Below are 20,180 nucleotides of genomic sequence, written 5' to 3' on the forward strand. Positions count from 1 at the left end.
AATCATATTGTCAATTCCTATCTATTTAACAGCAAATAATATCCTCAAAGATGTCACTTCCAAATGTAAGCCAGTTAGTAATGACAATAAACATGGCAGTTAAGTCTGCTGTCATCAAAACTCCTGCTATGTTAGCACTTTTACGGTGGCTCCTCATTCAGCTAATGCTGAGTCATTTTAAAATATTAGGTCATACAGGATAAAAATTCTTGGCATTTAAAATTCTGTTCATATATAAATTTAATATTTATATATGTATATGTACAGAAATATATATGTATATAATGTGCTTATTTTAACATGCAGATATGAACTTAAAATGATTTCCAAATAAATATTTTGAATGTCTTACTAAAACTTTTTCTAAAAGATATATTTTTTTTATCCTCATTTTGCTAAGGGGTATAAACAGGACCTGTTTTTTAAGTATGAGAACAATGATTCTGATTCTTTAATGAGTAAATGAATGTCGTAAAAATAAGTCCAACTCTACTCATTAATGTAGTAGCTCACATAAAATCTAATCTGTATCTTTAGTAAATGAGTATCTGTAATTAGGGGCTAGGGAGAGGTCTTAGTTTGCTCTATAAGCAGAAGAACTTTAGTTCTGATCCCTAATAGAACATAAACATCTGAGTATAGGAGTGTGCCAGTCATTCATGCAGAACAGGGAAGTGGTTATGCCAGGAAACCTAAGCCTACTTGTCCATCTCATGTAGCCAATCAGTTAGCTCAATGTTCAGTGAGAGATACTGCTGCAAAGACTAGATGGCAAACAATGGAGGAACACAATGTCAACCTTTGGCCTCTGCGCGCACTCAAGGAAAAGGGAGGTAAAAGAAGTATTACCACATGGACGTAGACTAGAAGGAAAATAAACTTCTATATATCTTCATTTTTTAAAACAATACTTGATGCAAAGAATTTTAATGTGCCCTGTAAGCCTCCTAGAGAAGCTGTCTTTGGTAAATACTTCTAGACTTTGATGTGAAGATATTCAAGATATTTGTAATGCTCATTCAATGTAATATAAATATTGGTATATTGAGATAAATAATTTTAACTCTTAAAATACATTATTACTAAAATTTTGTAAACCAGTAAAATATTTCCTATTGAATTTTCATAGAATATCTCTCTTCACTTTAATTCAAAAGAGGTATTTTTGGAAATTTAATCTTGGAATTACACTGAAATTTTCTTCAGCATTAATTTTGAATAGAAGGTATTTCCCTAAGGATATTAGGTAATTTGAAATAATAAAATCTATTTTTTTCTGCTTTCTGTGCAGGAGACAATTCATCTCATATGAATTAGACAATTTGATAACTTGTAACCAAAGAATGAAGTCAATAATATGACTTCAGTAAACATAGTATACTTTAAGACAAAATGCTAAAGAATTGACTTTAACATGAATTTTGATTTTCCGTGATCATGGGCTTGATTTTAACATGAATTTTTTCTTTACTTCAAAGCAGGAGCAAGAGACGAGTTATACCATTTTGAGGGCAAGAGGCACAAACGTTACTATTAGTAGCCTCAAGCCAGATACTACTTATGTCTTCCAAATCCGAGCTCGGACAGCAGCAGGATATGGAACCAACAGCCGCAAATTTGAATTTGAAACCAGTCCAGATTGTATGTATTGCTTCAGTTTACTATAAAATGTGGGGCATTGGAAAAATTAAAAAGTGCCTGATCAGTTATTCACAGCATTATTCAAAGGTCATGCACTGAAGGTGTGTTGAGAGGATATTTAATAAGTTTCCACATTCTTGTATATGTCATTTCCTATTGGTGTGAACATATATCTGTGGCCTTTTCCAGCTTACAAGTTAATTTTATTCTACTTTATGAAATGATCCTTATTTTCTATTAGCCAGAAACTATAATTGAAGAACATTATTTAATGTGATAGCATGCTGCTAACACCTGCCAGCCCAGATATTCTAAGTTCATTGCATGATTTAATAAACTCCAAAAAAGAAACTTACTGATCCATGAAGTTCTTAATTTTGTTTTAATTCTTAATGCAACCAGTGCATAATTTTGTTTAATTAATAGCAAATAACAAATTTAACATTAGTTTTGCTTTCATCCTTAATACATTCAATACCTAGAGAATATGTAAAATGTAAAATGTTTAAAATGTGTATATAGCTTCATTTATATTCATAAGCAATTTGAATAATCTGTCCATCTCACTCAAAGTCTGATAAAATTTGTCTATAATTGGCAAACATTTTCTTTAATAAATTTACCAATCTTGAAATGTATGTTTCTTATTTTAAAAGTCCACTGCTAAAATAGAATTTTTCAAAGGGTAGTAATAATTACTTTGGTGCTAATGTAAAATAAATATAAGTTAATTGTTTTAACAGAGTAACAAATGAGACTACAATTAATTGCAAGGGAAATTTGAACATGTTTATACATGTATATGTGTGCATTTGTGTGTTAATATACTGAGGAATACTTAAAATTATTCACAGGACAAAAGTAGTGCATTTTGTGGATAATATCCTATGGAATGATGAAACTTAATTATATGAACTATTTTTATAAGAGAAGATAATTATATTTCTGGTGAATATGTGTCATTTTAATTATAATAGAAAAAACACATAGCCACAAACAGTTTTATCCAGCCAAAGCTACAATTATGAAAATAGGACTTCAAGATGATCTAAGGTCCACACCAGTGAGACCAAGATTATCCTAGAAAGAGCTCCAACATCCAGTACTCCACTGAAGAGAAACCTTGTAATCTGTTCTGACCATTCTAATTTGCCATTTTCTCTGGCACTTGCATTTTCTATTTTCCAAATATTTTTGTCCAACTGTGAAATCACATTATTATGGGTATGATGATATATTTATGCCTAGTAAGAAGGCACAGGACTAATAAAAATTGTTGAAGTCAAAATGATAAATACTTTATGAAACTCTTTTTGCCAAGTGGCAGTGTGACTTATCATGAGGAACACTAGCTTTTTTGAGGTGCTGGACTTTTACTTGCTACTTTTTAATGTCACTGGTTCCCACGGTATCCATAATGATACTTGAGCCATCATTCACAAACACCTAACTCTATCTTTAGGGAACTACCCTAAAGCCCTTGTGAGGAAATAGGCATGAAGAAACCCCTCTCCGAAAACATGGTAATGTAATGTACAGTGTCACTGAGTCCACATGAACAAAGTTTAAAATTGAAAATCTTAAATGTTTATCATGAATGTAATTGTGCAATTGCATTAACAGTTTCTCATCTTTTGTGCATTTTGTGTATGAACCATATTTTAGTATCAAAATTTCTTTTTTTGGGGAATAATGACAAATTATCCATTCAAGCTTATAAATGTATACAAGAAGAAAATAGCAAGTGCATTATCTCATGGTATTCACTCAGGAGTAGTAAGGTCGGCTCAGCATTGCAGAGCCTCATCTTGTTACTGTGTTATAGGAAAGTCAGTTCTACAAGTGAATACCAATTACATGATATTAGGAAGCTTTGAGTCACTGTGACTCATACCTGAGAAAGAGTTTAAAGAAGGAAGAGTTGATCTTCACAGTTTCCTAAGGTCCCCTGCAGGTCCATTAATGTAAGCTTGGGGGGAAGCAGAACATGGTTTTAGGGGATAGGAATGGAATGTTACTCACCTCATGACTGAGAGGAAACAGAGACACAGAAAGGAGAAGCCTAGAGGCCAAATATCCTTTCATAGCAAAATATCAGTAAACCAATTTGATCCACAAATCCGTACCTCCAAAAACAGACAGACTCAATAATACCATCAATCTATGATTGATTATAGTAGATTGATTGTCAGTAGATTAGGCCATTAATGTGTGTGGGCTTGCATGTGTGTGCATGTGTGTATATTTGCATGTATGTTATTGGAATGTAGGAAAGAGAAATTATTTCTCACAATTACAATTCCTAAAACTCTCCTAGAAGAAAGAACTGGAATCTGCTGGCCTGTAAGGATCTCCAGGATTCTCATATGGTGGGAAATAAAACAGGTTATATAGGATGACTGTTGTTTCTAACATAGTAAGAGTCAGAGCATACATATATGCTCCAGACATATTTACCTGAACACTTTAGAATCCTTGGAGGAAGATGGATATTATTAACTTAGAATGGGAGCCCCAGAGGGCACCTGAATGACTCAGACCATGTTTTTGTTGTTGTCATTTATTGTAAAAAGAATTGGCATTTTAAATTGGCATTTCACATTAAAAATGTGAAAGTTATTAATAGAGACTATTATGCCAGAATGACAATTGCAGAGTGGGATCACTATATGGAAACCATTGTATGCTAAGATTATTTCAGAGACTCTGGGGGTTCTTTTGTAACATCATCAAAAGAGAACTGATATAATGAATTAAGAACTTGCAACCTGACTGGCACTGTATATGTTTTATTTTTATGAAATTATTAAACATATAGCTAAATTATATATTGTAGCAAGCAAGAATGATGCTAGACATGCAGGCTTATAAAAATGAGCAAGAACCTAATTTTCTCCTATGTAGAAAATGGTAATAATGTGAACAACTGGGATTTAAATGTAAGGAAAACACCAATTAGTCATCCAATGCCAAATGGCCAGTGCTTAATGAATACATACAGGTAACTTTGTGTCGACTGAGCAGGTTATATTGAGGAATATATACATACACATATACATATACATACATATATATGTATGTATATATAAGTGCACATAATAATATATATATAAGTGCATATAATAAAAAATAATTACAAAGAGGCTATGAATTTGAGAGAGAACAAGGTATATATGTGGGATTACTTAGTACTTAGAACAAACAAGAAAAAAGGAAAATGTAAAAATATCATCTCAAAGATAAAGGAAAGTGAGTTGTGATAAGAAAAAGTAGAGAAACTAGTTTGTGGGAAAGGATATTCAAATTGAATTACGAGAAGTATAATAGTTATCAGTGACAACCATGTACAATTTTAAATAGTTGGGCATTTATATGCTACATAGATATTAGTCATTTGGGTTGTTTTTTTTTTAATTTCAAAAGCAAGCATGGTATGATCTGATTACACATTTTAGATGGCTTCAATGGGCAGGATTCTATTACAGAGAACTCATATCCATCCCATGACTGACAGCAGAGAGAAGGACCATTCTGCCTACTTATGCATTCCCTCTCCTGCTCTCATTGAGCCTTATGAAATAAACTTTCTAATTACAAAACATCCATAGAATATTAAGGTTATTGCTCTTTAAATTACATCAGAGAGAATGAAAAGCAGAGTGTTACCATGTGTGTAGCAGTATCATGAAACCCAGGCTAAGCTATTTTCCTAGCTGATTACACAACTGCGGTTAGTAGATAGGAATGTATGTGGCAATTGGTTATGAAGATGGAGTTTCAGGAGTAAGAGCTTTATGGGGAGGTATCTGATACCTTACATGGGATGTTCTAGATGACTGTGGATATCCTCAGGCTAAGGTATGTATCTGGCATGTTAAAAAGAGAATGAGTAGAACGGACCAGGCGGCAGGGAATGGGGAACCTCTAACTGCAAACAGATTTGGCAGTCTTAACCAGGACAATAAAGAGGCAAGGAATTGAGATGACCCATTCTACGAGACCTTTCTGGGTCAGAATGCCCAGACTCCATCACAGAAACTTCATCCTGTTTCTGTTTTATTTAGTCACAAGGAAGGAGATGGCCTATGCCTGAGACTACAGTGGATACAAAAGGTGCAGCATCTGGTGGCTGCCTATTCACTGTCCTCTGGGCCATTAAAACACCTGAACCTGAGCCTAGACACCACTCTATGACTAGCACAGTGGCAACAGGAGGATAGTTGCACTAAATAAGATGCTTAAAACAGTTTACAGTATGGGATGACTTCCAATCATGTCTAGGCTCGCTTGTCAGATGCATAGGGAACGGAACACTACTGCTCTGACATGGGACTAATATTTCATCATTTAATTGCTCCTAAGAAACATCTGAGTTTTGTTTGTGTGTTCGTTTTCTTTTAATATGTCTTTAAATGAAAATAAAGTTTTCTGTGCACTGTATTATGAACACAGTTTTTCATTCCTCATCTCCACCCAAAGTCCTGCCATCTCCCAATCCTTCCAACTCTGTCTTCTTTCTCCCGCAAGGAAACAGACAAAAAAATAAGCAAACACACAATGATAAAATGAACAAACAAAAAGAAAAAAGTAACAAAGACAGAGCATGGGAAACACACACACACACACACACACACACTAATACCTGTAAAAACACAAAATTGAAATCGGCATTTTATAAGCAAAGGATCAGCAAGGATTTAAAAAAGCCAAACAAAGCAATATGAGACAACAGGAAAAAAATCTATGGGTCTGTTTCCTTTTGGTCATCTACTGTAGGGCATGGCGAGCAGGGCCCTGTACCTGTAGATGGAAATTACCATGCTTGGGGGTTTGTGGGGAGAGACCCGGACTTGATCCTGTGGGGCAGAGGCCCGAATACCTGCAGAGGAAGCCCGGCAGGGCAGAGAAGTCCTGGGTCCTCTCTGGCTGTTGGAGATGCTGAAGCCTGTTCCATTTCTCCAACACTGCGGGTTTAGAGAAGAGACAGTCCATGGTTTTACAGCTTTATTATAGAGAAGTAGGAAAGGGAAAAGAGAGAAGTAAAGAGATGAAGAAAAGACAGAGGGGTGAGAATGGCCGTGATCATGTGGAAAGAGGGGAAAGAACGGGGAGAGAGGGGGAGGGGGCAAGAGACAAGGGAGAGCTGGACAAGAGAAAGGGACAAGAGATCTAGGAGAGGACTGGCATCCCTTTTTATAGTGGGCTGGGCTACCTGCCTGTACCCAGAATGCTAGGGACTCGGCCCTACGTGACTGATGGTCACAGGGTTATGTGCAACAATCTACAATCTACAGCTGGGCAAAGTACCTGCTCTTAATTAGGAGAAGGAAGTTTTTACAGAAAATCTTCCACCACTAGATTGGGCCAAGTTAAAGAGTTAGTGTTGGTTTCTGAAGATGACATTATACATTCTCCCCCCTCCTCCTCTCCCTCCCACTCCCACTTCCCCTCTGCCTCCCCCCTTTCCTTCCCCTCCTCCCTCTCCTTCCTCTCTCCCTCCCCCTCCCCTTCCTTTCCCTCTTCCCCTCTCTCTCTCTTTCCCCTCCCTTCTCTCTATCTCTCTCTCCCACCTTCTTTCTATCCCTCTCTCCCTCTCTCCCTTTCTCTGTCCTCCCTTCCCCTTTTCTTTTTCAAGTCAAAATGTCATCATGTGTCCAATCAGGACTTACCAGCACAATGATATATGTCAATCTGAGTGGTGACGGTGAGCATTGTAGTAAACATCCAGATCAGGATGCTCATGGACTTCGTAATGCATTAAGTTTAGGCCCTAAGTCTTAGCACCTGGTTCAAAATTAACATTGAACCCTGTAAGTGTCAGAAAAACAAGAGCAGAGTGTATGTAAGAATCGTACAGCAGACCAGCTTTAGATAACAACATTCGAGTGGTGAAATAAAAGTGAAGAAAGGTAAATAGAGAATAATTCTGAATGCTAATTATATTCAGAATTCAAATGGAGTCAAAAAACAGTATATAAAGAGCATTTCATGACAAATTGGATTGGATTGATCAGGTCTGAAATGAGGAGAAGTTCTCATAGTTTGTGGGTTTGATCTTTCCTAGTTGGATGCTCTGGTCTGGGACCAGGACCACCACAAACACCCTGTAGCTTATAGTCAATGCCTGTCTTAACCCTGGCTTCAAAACAAACAACCAGAACATATCTCCCCATTCACTGGCTTGTTATTTACATTACAGTCAGAAAAACATTGGCCATACTCAAGATTCCACAAACTTACTCTGTAATTGGGCAGATAAATATTTGCATCTGTGTGCATATCGTCTCAATTGATGCTACTCAATTTAATTCAAAAAAAGTCATTTCCAATTGTGTCTTTCTTCCAATGAATACTTATTAATAGGCAGAGAAATTTTAATTTCATAGAATTAGCAAATGTTACAAGATTTTTGTTTTGAGGTATTTTATACCTACTATATAAACAAAACCTGTTTTAGATGTGAATTATTTAAAAATCTGTAAGTTGAATAGACTTGACATTAGGGAAATTTCTTTCTGAATTAATTAATTAAGGATGGATCTCTTTATGAAGACAGGAAATGCAAGGAGAATTTGTTGGTGATGTGATGTATAAAAAGTATCATTTCATGACTTTTCTGTTCTTCAAATTATCTTGAAACTGACAAAATAATAATTGTATATACTTAGCAAGTACTTTATAATGTTTATATTTATATTAATTGTCTGACTGCATGAGTCTGTCTTTTATTAGCTGCTTCATGTGTGTGAGGACATGAAATATGTATTCCTTGCCTGGCTCATTTCACTTAGTACAGTACCCTCGAGCTTTTTCTATACTGTTATCAACAAAAAGCTTCTTAGGCAAAAAATAGACACATCAGGTTCAAAAGAAGATTCTTCCCAAAGTTCACCTGATTTCCTGCTAGGAATTCTGATTTATCCATGACTTTCATGCAAATGTGGACAGATTAAAAACAGGCCACCAGTTTTCACAATCTGATACTCAAGTAATTTATTATTAAATTACTTTAATTTCATTAATGGGTAATGTCATAAAAATTATGAGAGGTGTGTCTTTTGTTTTGTTTTGTTTAATTTTGCTTTGTTTTAAACTCTGTGAATTCCTTCAGTTTTGGATTAAACTATGAAAAAATAAGAGTGTGGAGTGCATTTATAAGCACTGCCATGTAGCTGTCAGTCCCGCCGGTAATGTTTGTTCTCTTATTTCTTTCCTTTGACCTCACAGCTTTCTCCATCTCTGGTGAAAACAGTCATGTGGTGATGATTGCTATTTCCACAGCTGTGGCCATCATTGTCCTCACTGTGGTCACCTACATTTTGGTCGGGAGGTGAGTTTCATTGGATAAATGATTGATTCTTATTGTGACTTTTCTCAGTGCCTTGAGCTGCTTCAGAATCTTAAGGCTGTGTACTCAAAGAAGTCCCTTAACAGATTAGGATGTTTATGTTTGAGACCCTTCTGATTTATATTCTTTCATCCTTCCTTTTGTTTTATTTCTCCATTAATTGTATTTTTTACTTTTTGTGATTATAATGTTTACTACATTTCTTCCTTCTCTTTTCTCCCTACAAAGCCTCTCATTTAGACCCCACTTTGTTCCTTGACAAATTGATGACCTCTTTTTTTTCACTTATTGTTGCACTTATGGGTGTATAGGATATAATATATAGAATATATAAGATCTACCATGTACAATATATATAATTCATAATGCATAATATGTAATATGTTGTATGCAATATATAGTATATAATATGTAATACACACAAACACACACACACACAAGTATAACCTGTCTAGTATATACAATGTTACTCACATATGCCTTCCAGGCTAACAGATTGGTATTAGATAACTAATTGGTGAGCTCTTGCCAAGAAAAATTATTTTCCCACCTCTAAGTATTCCTTGGCCGACTCTAGATTTTCCTGTGAGATTGAGGCCTCATGGGCTTTTCCATGGTCTGCTTTAACATACCTATTGTTGTTGTCCTTGTCCAGCCCATGTTTAGGCAGTAATGTTGGTGGGACTTTATGGGTGTAGCTTCTGACCTTACAAGGAAACACACTCTCCCAATAAGCTCCCTGATCTCAATTCTTACCCGCACCCTCAACCTCAAACTACTTCTCTTTTGACCCCATTGCTAGTTCCCACTTTCTTTTTCCAATTATCCCCTCATTCTTCAAATGACCCCACATTCTTTGACACTTTCTCACCCCAAACACTGGTAACAGGGCACAGCACTCATTACCAATGGAGACTTTCCTCTTTATTCATTCCAACAGTAGTTGTTAAAAAATACTATAAACACATTCTAAGGCCATTATAAAAACTGAACTGGAGGTGTCTGCTCAGCAGGGAGGCAACTCTACATATCTCCTCATTAGGCAACCTTCCAGGGTACCCAGGAAAAAATGTAATATAGTGTCAGTAAACTCTCACTAAAGCATTTGATTGTTTTAGGAGAAAGCTTTATTTGCGGGGGTTTTATATATTCTGAGCATAGGTAGTGCATTTATATTTTGTTGCTTTGCCTCTAGGTTTTGTGGCTATCACAAGTCAAAGAACAGTTCAGATGAGAAGCGCCTTCACTTTGGGAATGGACACTGTGAGTTTTGCAACTATGTTTTAACATTGCAGCTTTAGTAGTTGTGGATATGTGATTGGGTAACCTCTCTCCAACAAAAGGAATTCGAAAGTAGCCTTGTGAGGGGGAAAATAAGCAAATTAAATTGATTTTAGAAGGAGAAGTGAATTTAAGGTTCTATGTGAAGCATTTTCTCCATGGCTCTGTTGCAGAATACTTAGAGTGACAGGCAACCTGTAGTTTTGTGTTCAGGTGATGCCTGTGATAAGTTCTGGAAACTGTTGTCATCTCTAAGCGACTGAAATACAAAGCATAGCCTCAGCTTCCTCATGACTACATGTCTGCTGAAATCCAAATAAGAGCATTTGTCTCTCTTGACTGCCAAGTAAATATAAATGACCACTGTTTATATGAAATCCATTACTTCATTTGGTTCACAAACCTGGAGAGGGCTTTTAGAATAAAATGTTTATTAAAGTTGCATGTCGTCTAGTTGGTTGGAAAGACAATATTTTTCCTCCTCACATGCAAATCAACAAACTAAATCTCTATTAATAGTTTTTCAATGAAATAAAAATTTTGGTAACATTTCTGCATTGAACAGAGATATATACTTTTATCTTCTCTGGTAGAATGATTCATCCAGTGTGTGTGCTTTTCCAAACTCTACCTTCATTCAGGGTTGCAAGGACAAACTAATGATCTTCAGATAAAGAGAAAGGTGTCATGGAAGTTACCAAAAAGCCCAGACTGATGCTTACCTTCTCTGAAATACCTCCATAGGACTAATAATGAAATCATGCCAGCAATTCACTGCCTCAGCATTTACTGTTGCCTGTTAAAACTTTCTTCAGATTGATAGATTGCTTCCTATCAAATACTATTTGTGCATTTAAAAAAAGTCATTATGGCTAAAATTCCCATAAAATTTCATTTTCTTGTTTACAAGTAGAAAAAGAAGCAATAGTTTTAGAAAGTGAAAAGATTGCTTACGAAAATGTAAATTGTTGTATGGAAGCAGTGCAAGAGCTTGCAGAGGCAGTGGGTGTGATTCCTTTCATCTTAGAGCTGTGATAAAATAATTCATATAATAATAAAACACCAAGGCTTTACCTTAATTCAATCCCATACCTATGCAGGTTATTCCCGCCTAGGTTAAGTTAATATATCAAATAAACTTAGTGAATTATCAAATTATACAAGGACAGCCTTCCATTCTTTCATATTCTGACTAAAGTGGCCAATTCTATTCTTCTGAATCCATCTTATTGGTAGTTGGTGTGAATACTTTCTATACGGCCCTATGCTGACTCAGCTATTTTATGAGAATCATAACCCTTATGAATATGGATGTTGATAAACATCTGTCACCAAATCTATGCAGGTTCTAGTAATTTTCTCTTTTTTATGGTCTACTTTCTTAGTTTTTTTTTCAATGCACCATATCGTTAAAGTTAACAAATTTTTTTTTTAAAAAATGTATATTATCTCACTTTTAAAACCATAAAGCATGCTTGTCATAGACTTTCTGCCTCTGATGACTACAGCTGGTTTATTTCAGATCATTTATCTGGTATTACTTTAAAAAGCTCTAGCTATGAACTATTCCCTCAAGCCTTGTTACAAATCCTATAACATTGCTTCAAAAGAAAAGAAATGCATTTTGCCTCTTAAGATCCTGTCTCCTTGCCCTCTCTGCCTGGACATTTTTTTTTTTTTTTTTTGCTGTCCTAAGGGCAACTCATGCTGGTAAAATGGAAATGTAAATTATTGTGTTTGCACAGAATGAGCTGTAAAGCAGCACAGCTTAACACGTGTGCATGTGTTTATTATCTGGGGTTTGTGGCAGAGCCCAGTCACTCGGTGTGGTGCCCTTAATTATTGGTGTGAAGGGATTACTTGCCTTGCAGCCCAAGCCTCCTGGTTCCCAGAACATCAGGAGTGAGCAGTTAAAAATCAACAGCTATAGTCCCTAGGGTGGAGACCATTTTACTCATGGCAATGTGTTTATGTTTATAATTTTTCACAAATGTCATGTGGACAGGAAAATCAATTTACTTTCTGCTTACTAATAGAAGCAAATGTGATTGATTTTTGAGGGGAGAATGATTATCCAAGCTTTGTATTATTTAGTTTGACACATTTTTTCTTTAGGTCTGACTTCAAAACCTCAATTTAGGACTTTTAAAATTAGTAGCATTTTTTTTTTTTGCTAAATTTCAGACATTTTATGTAACAGTTATCTCACATTTTTATAAATTCTAATGTCAGCATCTATCCTTAACATGAGCTTTACTCTTCAAATTTAACAAAGTCAAAGACTTGCAATTATTTAATGAAAATATTCAACTTTATGTATTCAAATTTTTATTTTCTTTCTTAAAAAGAAACACTAAGTTCCATTTACTATTCAAAATTGGTGGCAGATTAAAACACATTAGAAAATGAGCAACTGAAGTGAGTATTTAACTAAACTGACTGACACTAAAAGATGCTAACACATGTTTACTTCCTAAAATATTTTAGTAACTCAGTAGTTCCCAAATCAAGAAATGTATAACAACTTTCTGTAGGCACAGTATTAGTATTGATGCTATTGATAATTAGGAGTTTAATATAAAATAATAAATCCTTGTTTTAAAGGATGAGTCCACAACTTCTTTTATAGAAAAGAATAAATGTTTCATGAAATAAATCAGATTTTAAAAATATATACACACACTGAAATACTGGACTCATTGACTGATATTCCACTGTCCTGAAGGTTTACCCTAAGGACAACTACTGCCAATTATTTATATCCCTTCCAAGCCAGCTCCAATTGGATCAATTCTTTGTTTAGTTATCTTTTTCTAAATGAGATGCTGCAATTGTAAAATAATTTTAGGAAATTACATTGCTTTTTTTCATAAAAGAAAATGTTCAACATTTAAGTTTAACTAAATAAGAAAATATATCTTTTAAGCATAGTTGGTTCATATCAAAACAATGTAATCCATGAAAATTGAAATCATCTATAATCTCCACAAAAGTTCTGTGGGAAGCAATTTTCAATCCTTAATGTTAGAGTGTGTTCACAGACTTAATGTAGGTTGATATTTAAAGCATTTTTTGTTGATAACTTGTTGGAACCTTTCAAATTCTCTTCAATGTGATGTTTTTTTTCCAAATGAAAGGTATTTCATGACATTACATGATACAAAAATGATTTACCCTTCAGCTCCTTGATATTTTGTTGACACAAAGCCATGAGAATTTCAAATTCAGAATAACTGAATAAATAAATATCACATGAAGCTACATGTATGACTTATGCTTAAAATGGCTTTTCAACATAACTATTAAGCTTTTAAACCCTATTTATGTTGTCTTTAGTTAGTTATGTTCAGAGTCACACATGATTTCAGTCCACTGATAGTATGCTTGTATTCACATAAAATACTAAGCTTACACTCCATTTTTAAGTTCAAATAGTGAACTCATTTGTGAATAATTAAAACAATATACATAGTAGTGTCAGAAATGTTCTCTTTTTTAAAAAATATTTTATTTACTTTATACTTCTTTTTTGATTCCTGACCATATGTTTTGATTTGCTGTCCAGTGGTGCACTCAAAGATGCTTCGCTATTCCAGTGCCAAGTATCCTCTGAATCAGAAGTATTTAGTGGCACAGTGGTATGTTGGTTTGTAGTAGTAATTACCATGCCAGCTCAAGCTCTTGACATCTTCCTCCTGAGATCAGTATTTCGATGTCCCCTTCTAGTGGCTTATCAGAGAAAATACTTTATTGTGTTTCCTCTTTGTGCTCTATTGCAAACAACTTTTTTCTTACGATTAGTACAACCTATCAGGTTTTTTTTTTTAAAATATTACTGCATAGCCTAAACATCTATACAGATTAGTGTGATAAAGACAATAAAATTTTGAAATTTGCTCAGTAAAATCATGCTTTTCTTGTTGTTAACAGTAAAACTTCCAGGTCTCAGGACATATGTGGATCCACATACATATGAAGACCCTACACAAGCAGTTCATGAGTTTGCGAAGGAGTTGGATGCCACCAATATATCAATCGACAAAGTTGTTGGAGCAGGTAACTAACATGACAATAGTTCTCCTACCAACAGCATGTTGCTAATCCTGAGTTTCAAACTAGCAGCAAGAATGCTACACTAGGAACATGAGCTTGTTAGTAAGTGTACTACTATGGAGACAGGCATTTTTCTGATTTCATGATCAAAGACAGGCAATAAATAAATATAGCATTTAATGGAATGTAATTATTTCAAAGGTGCCAGACTTACAGACTCTCAGACCATGGCTGCCTTTTATTTATTGAATTCCAGGGACAGCAATAGCAGTGGCTAAAAGCTGATCATGTGTCACAAAGCTATTGACTAAATGAATGAGGAAAGCAGGATAAAAGTGAGTCTCACTATAAACAAAACTGGTTGTTGTAAATCTTGATTTTTTAGTTGAAAAATGCCTTTCAGAGAACCAACAATCAGAAATAAAAGGCGGACACATTTGACAGAGATGTCATGTGACCATTTAAGTGTGTGTTTTAAATAATGTAGAATGCATCAATTTAATACTCTCCTCATAGGTTTTGACACAAATGGCACTAAAACTACCTGGAAATGTTCTGATAACCCCATGAAAGCAAATTAAACCTTTTTCATGTTTTACATTGTAAGTTATGGTGTCATTTCTTTTTCCTTATTATCCCTGTGTCTGTAGTGACATCTTCTAACTTGAGTTTAGGAAATCAGTTGATTTCTCCAATATTGTTCCCTTGTTCCTCCAGCCCAAGAGAACCTATAGGTATAACGAGTGCTCAGGAACAAGGATTATTCCTCCTTGTTCACTCTGAGGTCTTTTGGTATTTCATGAACTCGGCATCCCTCTCATTACTTGAGAAACAGGCAAAAGAGAGTTGTAGCTGTTATTTTGGAATGCAAGTGGCTTTGTCAAGGTATAGCATAATTTGCTTTGCAAGCGATGGAGACTGGATACACATAATAAGGTAAAGTCAGTGGAGGTTAAAACTTCCTAAAGAGAAGGCAAAATATTTGTCGTGATGCAGTAGGGAATAAATACGATACTCTTCTGGTTTTAGAGGTCAAAACGTTTACTTTACAAAGGAGGGGTTAAATAAATAAATAAATAAATAAATAAATAAGCAGATCGTCTCATGCCTCTCTAGCTGAAACATTGGGAACCATATTTAGAAGACACCCAGCAATGCTTTGTTAATCAAAAATATTTAATTGAAAAACACTTCAAAAATAGCCTCTCTCTAGTTACAAGATTAATGTTTAAATGTGGTACAACTCAGAACCAATTGTCTTTACAATAATGGGATAAGACATTCTGTGGGTGGCCCATTGTGTAGCAATTATAACTAAAACAGAATCAGAGAACTATATGTCAAGGGCTTATATGCTATGTGGGAGGGAACCCAGCATATTCTGGAATAGCAATAGGTAAATCTTATCAGTAACCTGGTAGGGTCCTAATGGTACAAGGAAATTTTATATCAACTAAATTGGAATCTTCAAGATTCAGCAATATTTCATGTTCAACAATTTTCAGATCATTTTCACATTAAAGCAGCTCTGTTGAGGGCATTGAGTCTAAGGAAAATACTTCTACGGTGAGTTTTAGGTAAAACTGGTTATGCTTCACTTGATATTGTTATATACATATCATTGTTCTCCTCCCAGAAGCATAGAGAACTTTATAGCTGGTGTGTCAATAAAACAACAAACCAATACTCCAATAAAATGAATTGATAGCAGATGCCTATCCTCTCATTTTCAGTGAGCCTAAGTCTATAGCCAATTTGGCTCTCACAGTAAAAACAGAATAGTTTTAAACATCTGACATTAATCCAGGGTTCAATCTTGATATCTGTGGTGGCCCGTTGATAACCCTGAAACAACGTTAGCTATTAGAATAAGGACTGCAACCTCTACAAGATGCTTCTCGCAATTATCCACTTGCAGTTTCATGGTGTGCTGATTTAAGCCACGCGGAGCTTCTGGCAAGGTCCACAAATATCCTGACATTTCTTAGGCAATTTCTATGGCCATCTTCCCTAAATTTTTAAGCTTACAGAATATACCTTAGAAGTCCAAACATATAGATTTTAATGGAATTATTTAAAAGAAGCAGTTACTCTGTTTTGAATTATTTTGGTGTGTGTGCTTGTGTGTGTGTGTGTGTGTGTGTGTGTGTGTGTGTGATATGCTTCAATTGCATATGCCTGTACGCATTGAAAGCAGAGGTTGACCCTCAATGTTTTCCTCTATTGATCTAGATTTGATTTTTTTTTTTTTTTGTGATTGCTGAGTTATGTTTGCTCCCTGAACCTGATCTTGTAACTGTGGCTAGACTGGGTGACCTACAGGCCCGGGGCATCTGCCTCTCTCTGCTCCTACCCAACTCTGAGGTTGCAAAAATGTACCACCATACCTGGACTGAGTGCCTGGCTTGCTAACTCAGGACTGCATGCTTTACCCACTGAGCTGTCCAATCACTCTCATTAATTTTTAATATTTTATTGTTTTTTTATTATATTGTAACAGGTGAATTTGGAGAAGTTTGCAGTGGCCGCTTAAAACTTCCTTCAAAAAAAGAGATCTCAGTGGCCATCAAGACCCTGAAAGTGGGATACACAGAGAAACAGAGGAGAGACTTTCTCGGAGAAGCGAGCATCATGGGACAGTTTGACCACCCCAACATCATCCGACTGGAAGGAGTTGTCACTAAAAGTAAGTAAAATCACAAGGCCAGCTTTGGCTTATGCTGAGTGGATATTTCATAAATTTAGAGTTGTTGAAGCCTTTTGATGTCGCAAGTTGCTTGGTTCTAACTAAAATTCTGTTAAGGATGACCATATTTTTTTGGGCAATCAGTTAAATGCCAGTGCTGTTCTATTACATACAGAACTCTGACTTCTGACACTAGTCCATGGATTATAAGATTGCCTTGAAGAGAATTGTGAAGAATAATCTTGTTCTCAGAGTAGCAGGAGAAGTAATGGCTGGATTTTTGACAGGAACTCCCAGCTATCTGCCTTTTTTTTTTTGTATTACTCATCAGCTCTATTCAAACTCTCAGATCTTTGACCCCATGCTCTCCTCCTGCCTTTAGGAAAATTATAGGAATCTTGAGGATGCTTCTAAGATGTAAGATTGGGACTCGCAGGAGACCCATGGCTTCTCATGCTCCTCAGTGAATTTCAGGTAGTGCTGACCTAGGCTCCCAGCGCCTTCCTAGCTGCACAGGGCAGCCTATGGCTCAAGGACTTGGCAGCACTCTGGATTTATATCCATGATGGTTTCTTCAGCCAGCATAAAAAGAACCTGTGAGGTAGTTCAGTGATTCTTGGCTCCAGTCCCCATGTAAACCTCTTGAGAATGGATTGTGGATTTTTTTTTCTCAAGATTTTGGATCACAGACTGAAGAATAAGTGAAATTGCCAACAGACTCTATCCAGTGAAGGGCAACATATGGCAGAAAATTTGGCATCTTTCCGGGGATAATTCATTGGCTCCACATTTCCATACTCTATGGTTACCATCAAGCTTTACTGGTTAGATTTTGCAATGATATTTTCTGTAACATTACAGAAAGGTATTTCCTTCTACACAAGAGCATGGCCTACTTAAGAAATACGTTGATTTTCCTTTTGAGTTTTGATGTGAAATAAATAGAATTAAAAACTTAACAAGTCAACAATAAGAACAATAACTTCAAAATTGCAATATCGACAACATAAACGTGTTTATTTCTTGCCTCTGTGTTTGTAACTTTCAGGTGATATTCGTAATCATACTGAAATAATTGCTGATGAAACATATTTTTGTTTTAATAATTACTGAAAACATTGATAGTAAGGTGGAGATTATAAAAGTAAGTGATTCTACTGTCCCTTTAGGGGAAGAACATACTGTTTTAGACGGATCACGTTTCACTGGATTCTCGGTGTTATTTAGATATTTAATTTCCATCATGACATCTTGATCAAGAGGTTGCTGTGTGGATCTGGAATCCAACTGGGGAGGTCAATCCGTTTGCACTTAGGCAGTTCTTTATCTTATTCTCAGATTTTACATTTACCATGTCGCATTCTACCTCATGATGGGCCTGCTGCTTTTGACTTTTACTGTGGTATTTTTTACATTATCATTACCTCCCGGTACATTTGAACTCCCGGTACACTTCTCTTTTTCATTTTCATGAGCAGTCACACAACATAAGGTTCTTGTCTAGAAGCCACTGCAGATATTGAGAAATATAACTTAACCGTTGTCTATTTAAATTCTATTCCCTAATATGGACAAAAACAGATTTCCACATTTCAATTTCCTTCTTGTGGCATGGATTGTGTGTGTGTGTGTGTGTATTAGGACATTTGTATATCATTTCACTTTGCATGTGTAAAGGTCAGACACACCAAAGAAGTTAAATCTACCATGTAGATAGATCCTGCACACCTAACTCATATCACCCAACTTGGTAGTAAGTACCTTTGCCTGCTGAGCCAGCTCACCATCCCAGCTTTCCATGTTATACTTGCATACTCAACTTAATAAGCTATTTTTTTGATTTTTGAAAATCTTTCCTAAAAACTTGATCATAGCAAACAGCCTTTCAAGTTTCTAATCCTTTTTCCATTAATGTGTTAACGTTAAACCCTAAAACAAGGGGCTGGGCTGCCTATTCAGTGCTTAGAGGCACTTGCTGAAAGAAGGGCTGAAAAGGAAGCAGGCAGCAGGGTAACTGTGCTTGTTGGGCATGGAGTCCTAGGACAAGGCTTAATGAGTAACCCTGTCTCCTGGGAATGAGACAGAGAGCAACAGAGGACGCACCGTGTCCCCCACTGACTCCAGCATGCATGTTCCATTCACTACACTCAAAACTAAACACATAAATGAAAAATAAAATGGAATACCCAAAACAAGATAATATTCCTTAGCGATTGCAGGGATATAGCTAGGGCTAGCCCCTGGCCCAAATAAATATTTAATTTTCCACTGTGTTAGGAATCAAACATGAACTGAGCAAAGTGATTTACATGTATATATATATGCATATACATTTTTGGATTATATATTATGTATGCATATATATGCATATAAAAACTTCAATGAAAAATGAGGCAACAAATTTGAGAGTGAGAAGAGGTATACAGGAATGATTCCAGGCAGGAAAGTGATGTGATCTAGGAGTTAAGGACAGTGAGCAGGATGTAAAGTGAATAAACATACATACATACATACATACATACATACATATGCATACATATATACATACATAGATATAATGCATGCATACATACATATGCATACATACATATGCATACATACATACATAGATATACATACATGTATGTATACATATGCATACATACATACATAGATACATAGATATGCATACATTCATACATAGATATACATACATACACGCATACATACATAGATATGCATACATACATAGATATGCATGCATACATACATATGCACAATACATACATAGATATGCATGCATACATACATACATAGATATGCATACATACATACATACATACATACATAAACATACATAGCAGTGTAAGTGCACAAAACAAAGAGAAGAACGAAGGGGTGGAAAATAAAACAAAGGAAGTCACATAGAGAAGAGGGACATTAATTGCTGGTAAAGGCCTTTCAGTGACACTTAATTGAGTGTGTTTTTCACAGAGGTTCACTTACATAACCAGTTGTTTCAATCAGAGAGGGATGGAGAAAATAATTACATGTTAGGCAGGATCAAATATTCACTCATTTTTGCAGCATAAACATTTAAGAAAGAGTGGGTAAAATTAACCACCAAAAAAAAAATGCTGGGTTTGAACTAATGCTCTGCAATGGGTTCTAGGACTTCACCCTCCAGATGTT

The 20,180-nt window shown here is 35.6% G+C and overlaps 1 protein-coding gene across 1 annotated transcript in view; it reads left to right on the plus strand.

Annotated features, from left to right (window-relative positions):
* Epha3 (EPH receptor A3) overlaps positions 1-20,180 on the plus strand; it is a 315,074-nt gene that overhangs the window by 244,624 nt on the left and 50,270 nt on the right. The window contains exons 7-11 of the mRNA XM_052158911.1: positions 1,479-1,641; positions 8,869-8,971; positions 10,185-10,252; positions 14,201-14,326; positions 16,824-17,009. Coding sequence (XP_052014871.1) covers positions 1,479-1,641; positions 8,869-8,971; positions 10,185-10,252; positions 14,201-14,326; positions 16,824-17,009 — 646 coding nt within the window. The remainder of the gene's footprint in view (positions 1-1,478; positions 1,642-8,868; positions 8,972-10,184; positions 10,253-14,200; positions 14,327-16,823; positions 17,010-20,180) is intronic.

The sequence above is a fragment of the Apodemus sylvaticus genome, chromosome 15 (genome assembly GCF_947179515.1).
Source record: "Apodemus sylvaticus chromosome 15, mApoSyl1.1, whole genome shotgun sequence".
Taxonomy (NCBI): domain Eukaryota; kingdom Metazoa; phylum Chordata; class Mammalia; order Rodentia; family Muridae; genus Apodemus; species Apodemus sylvaticus.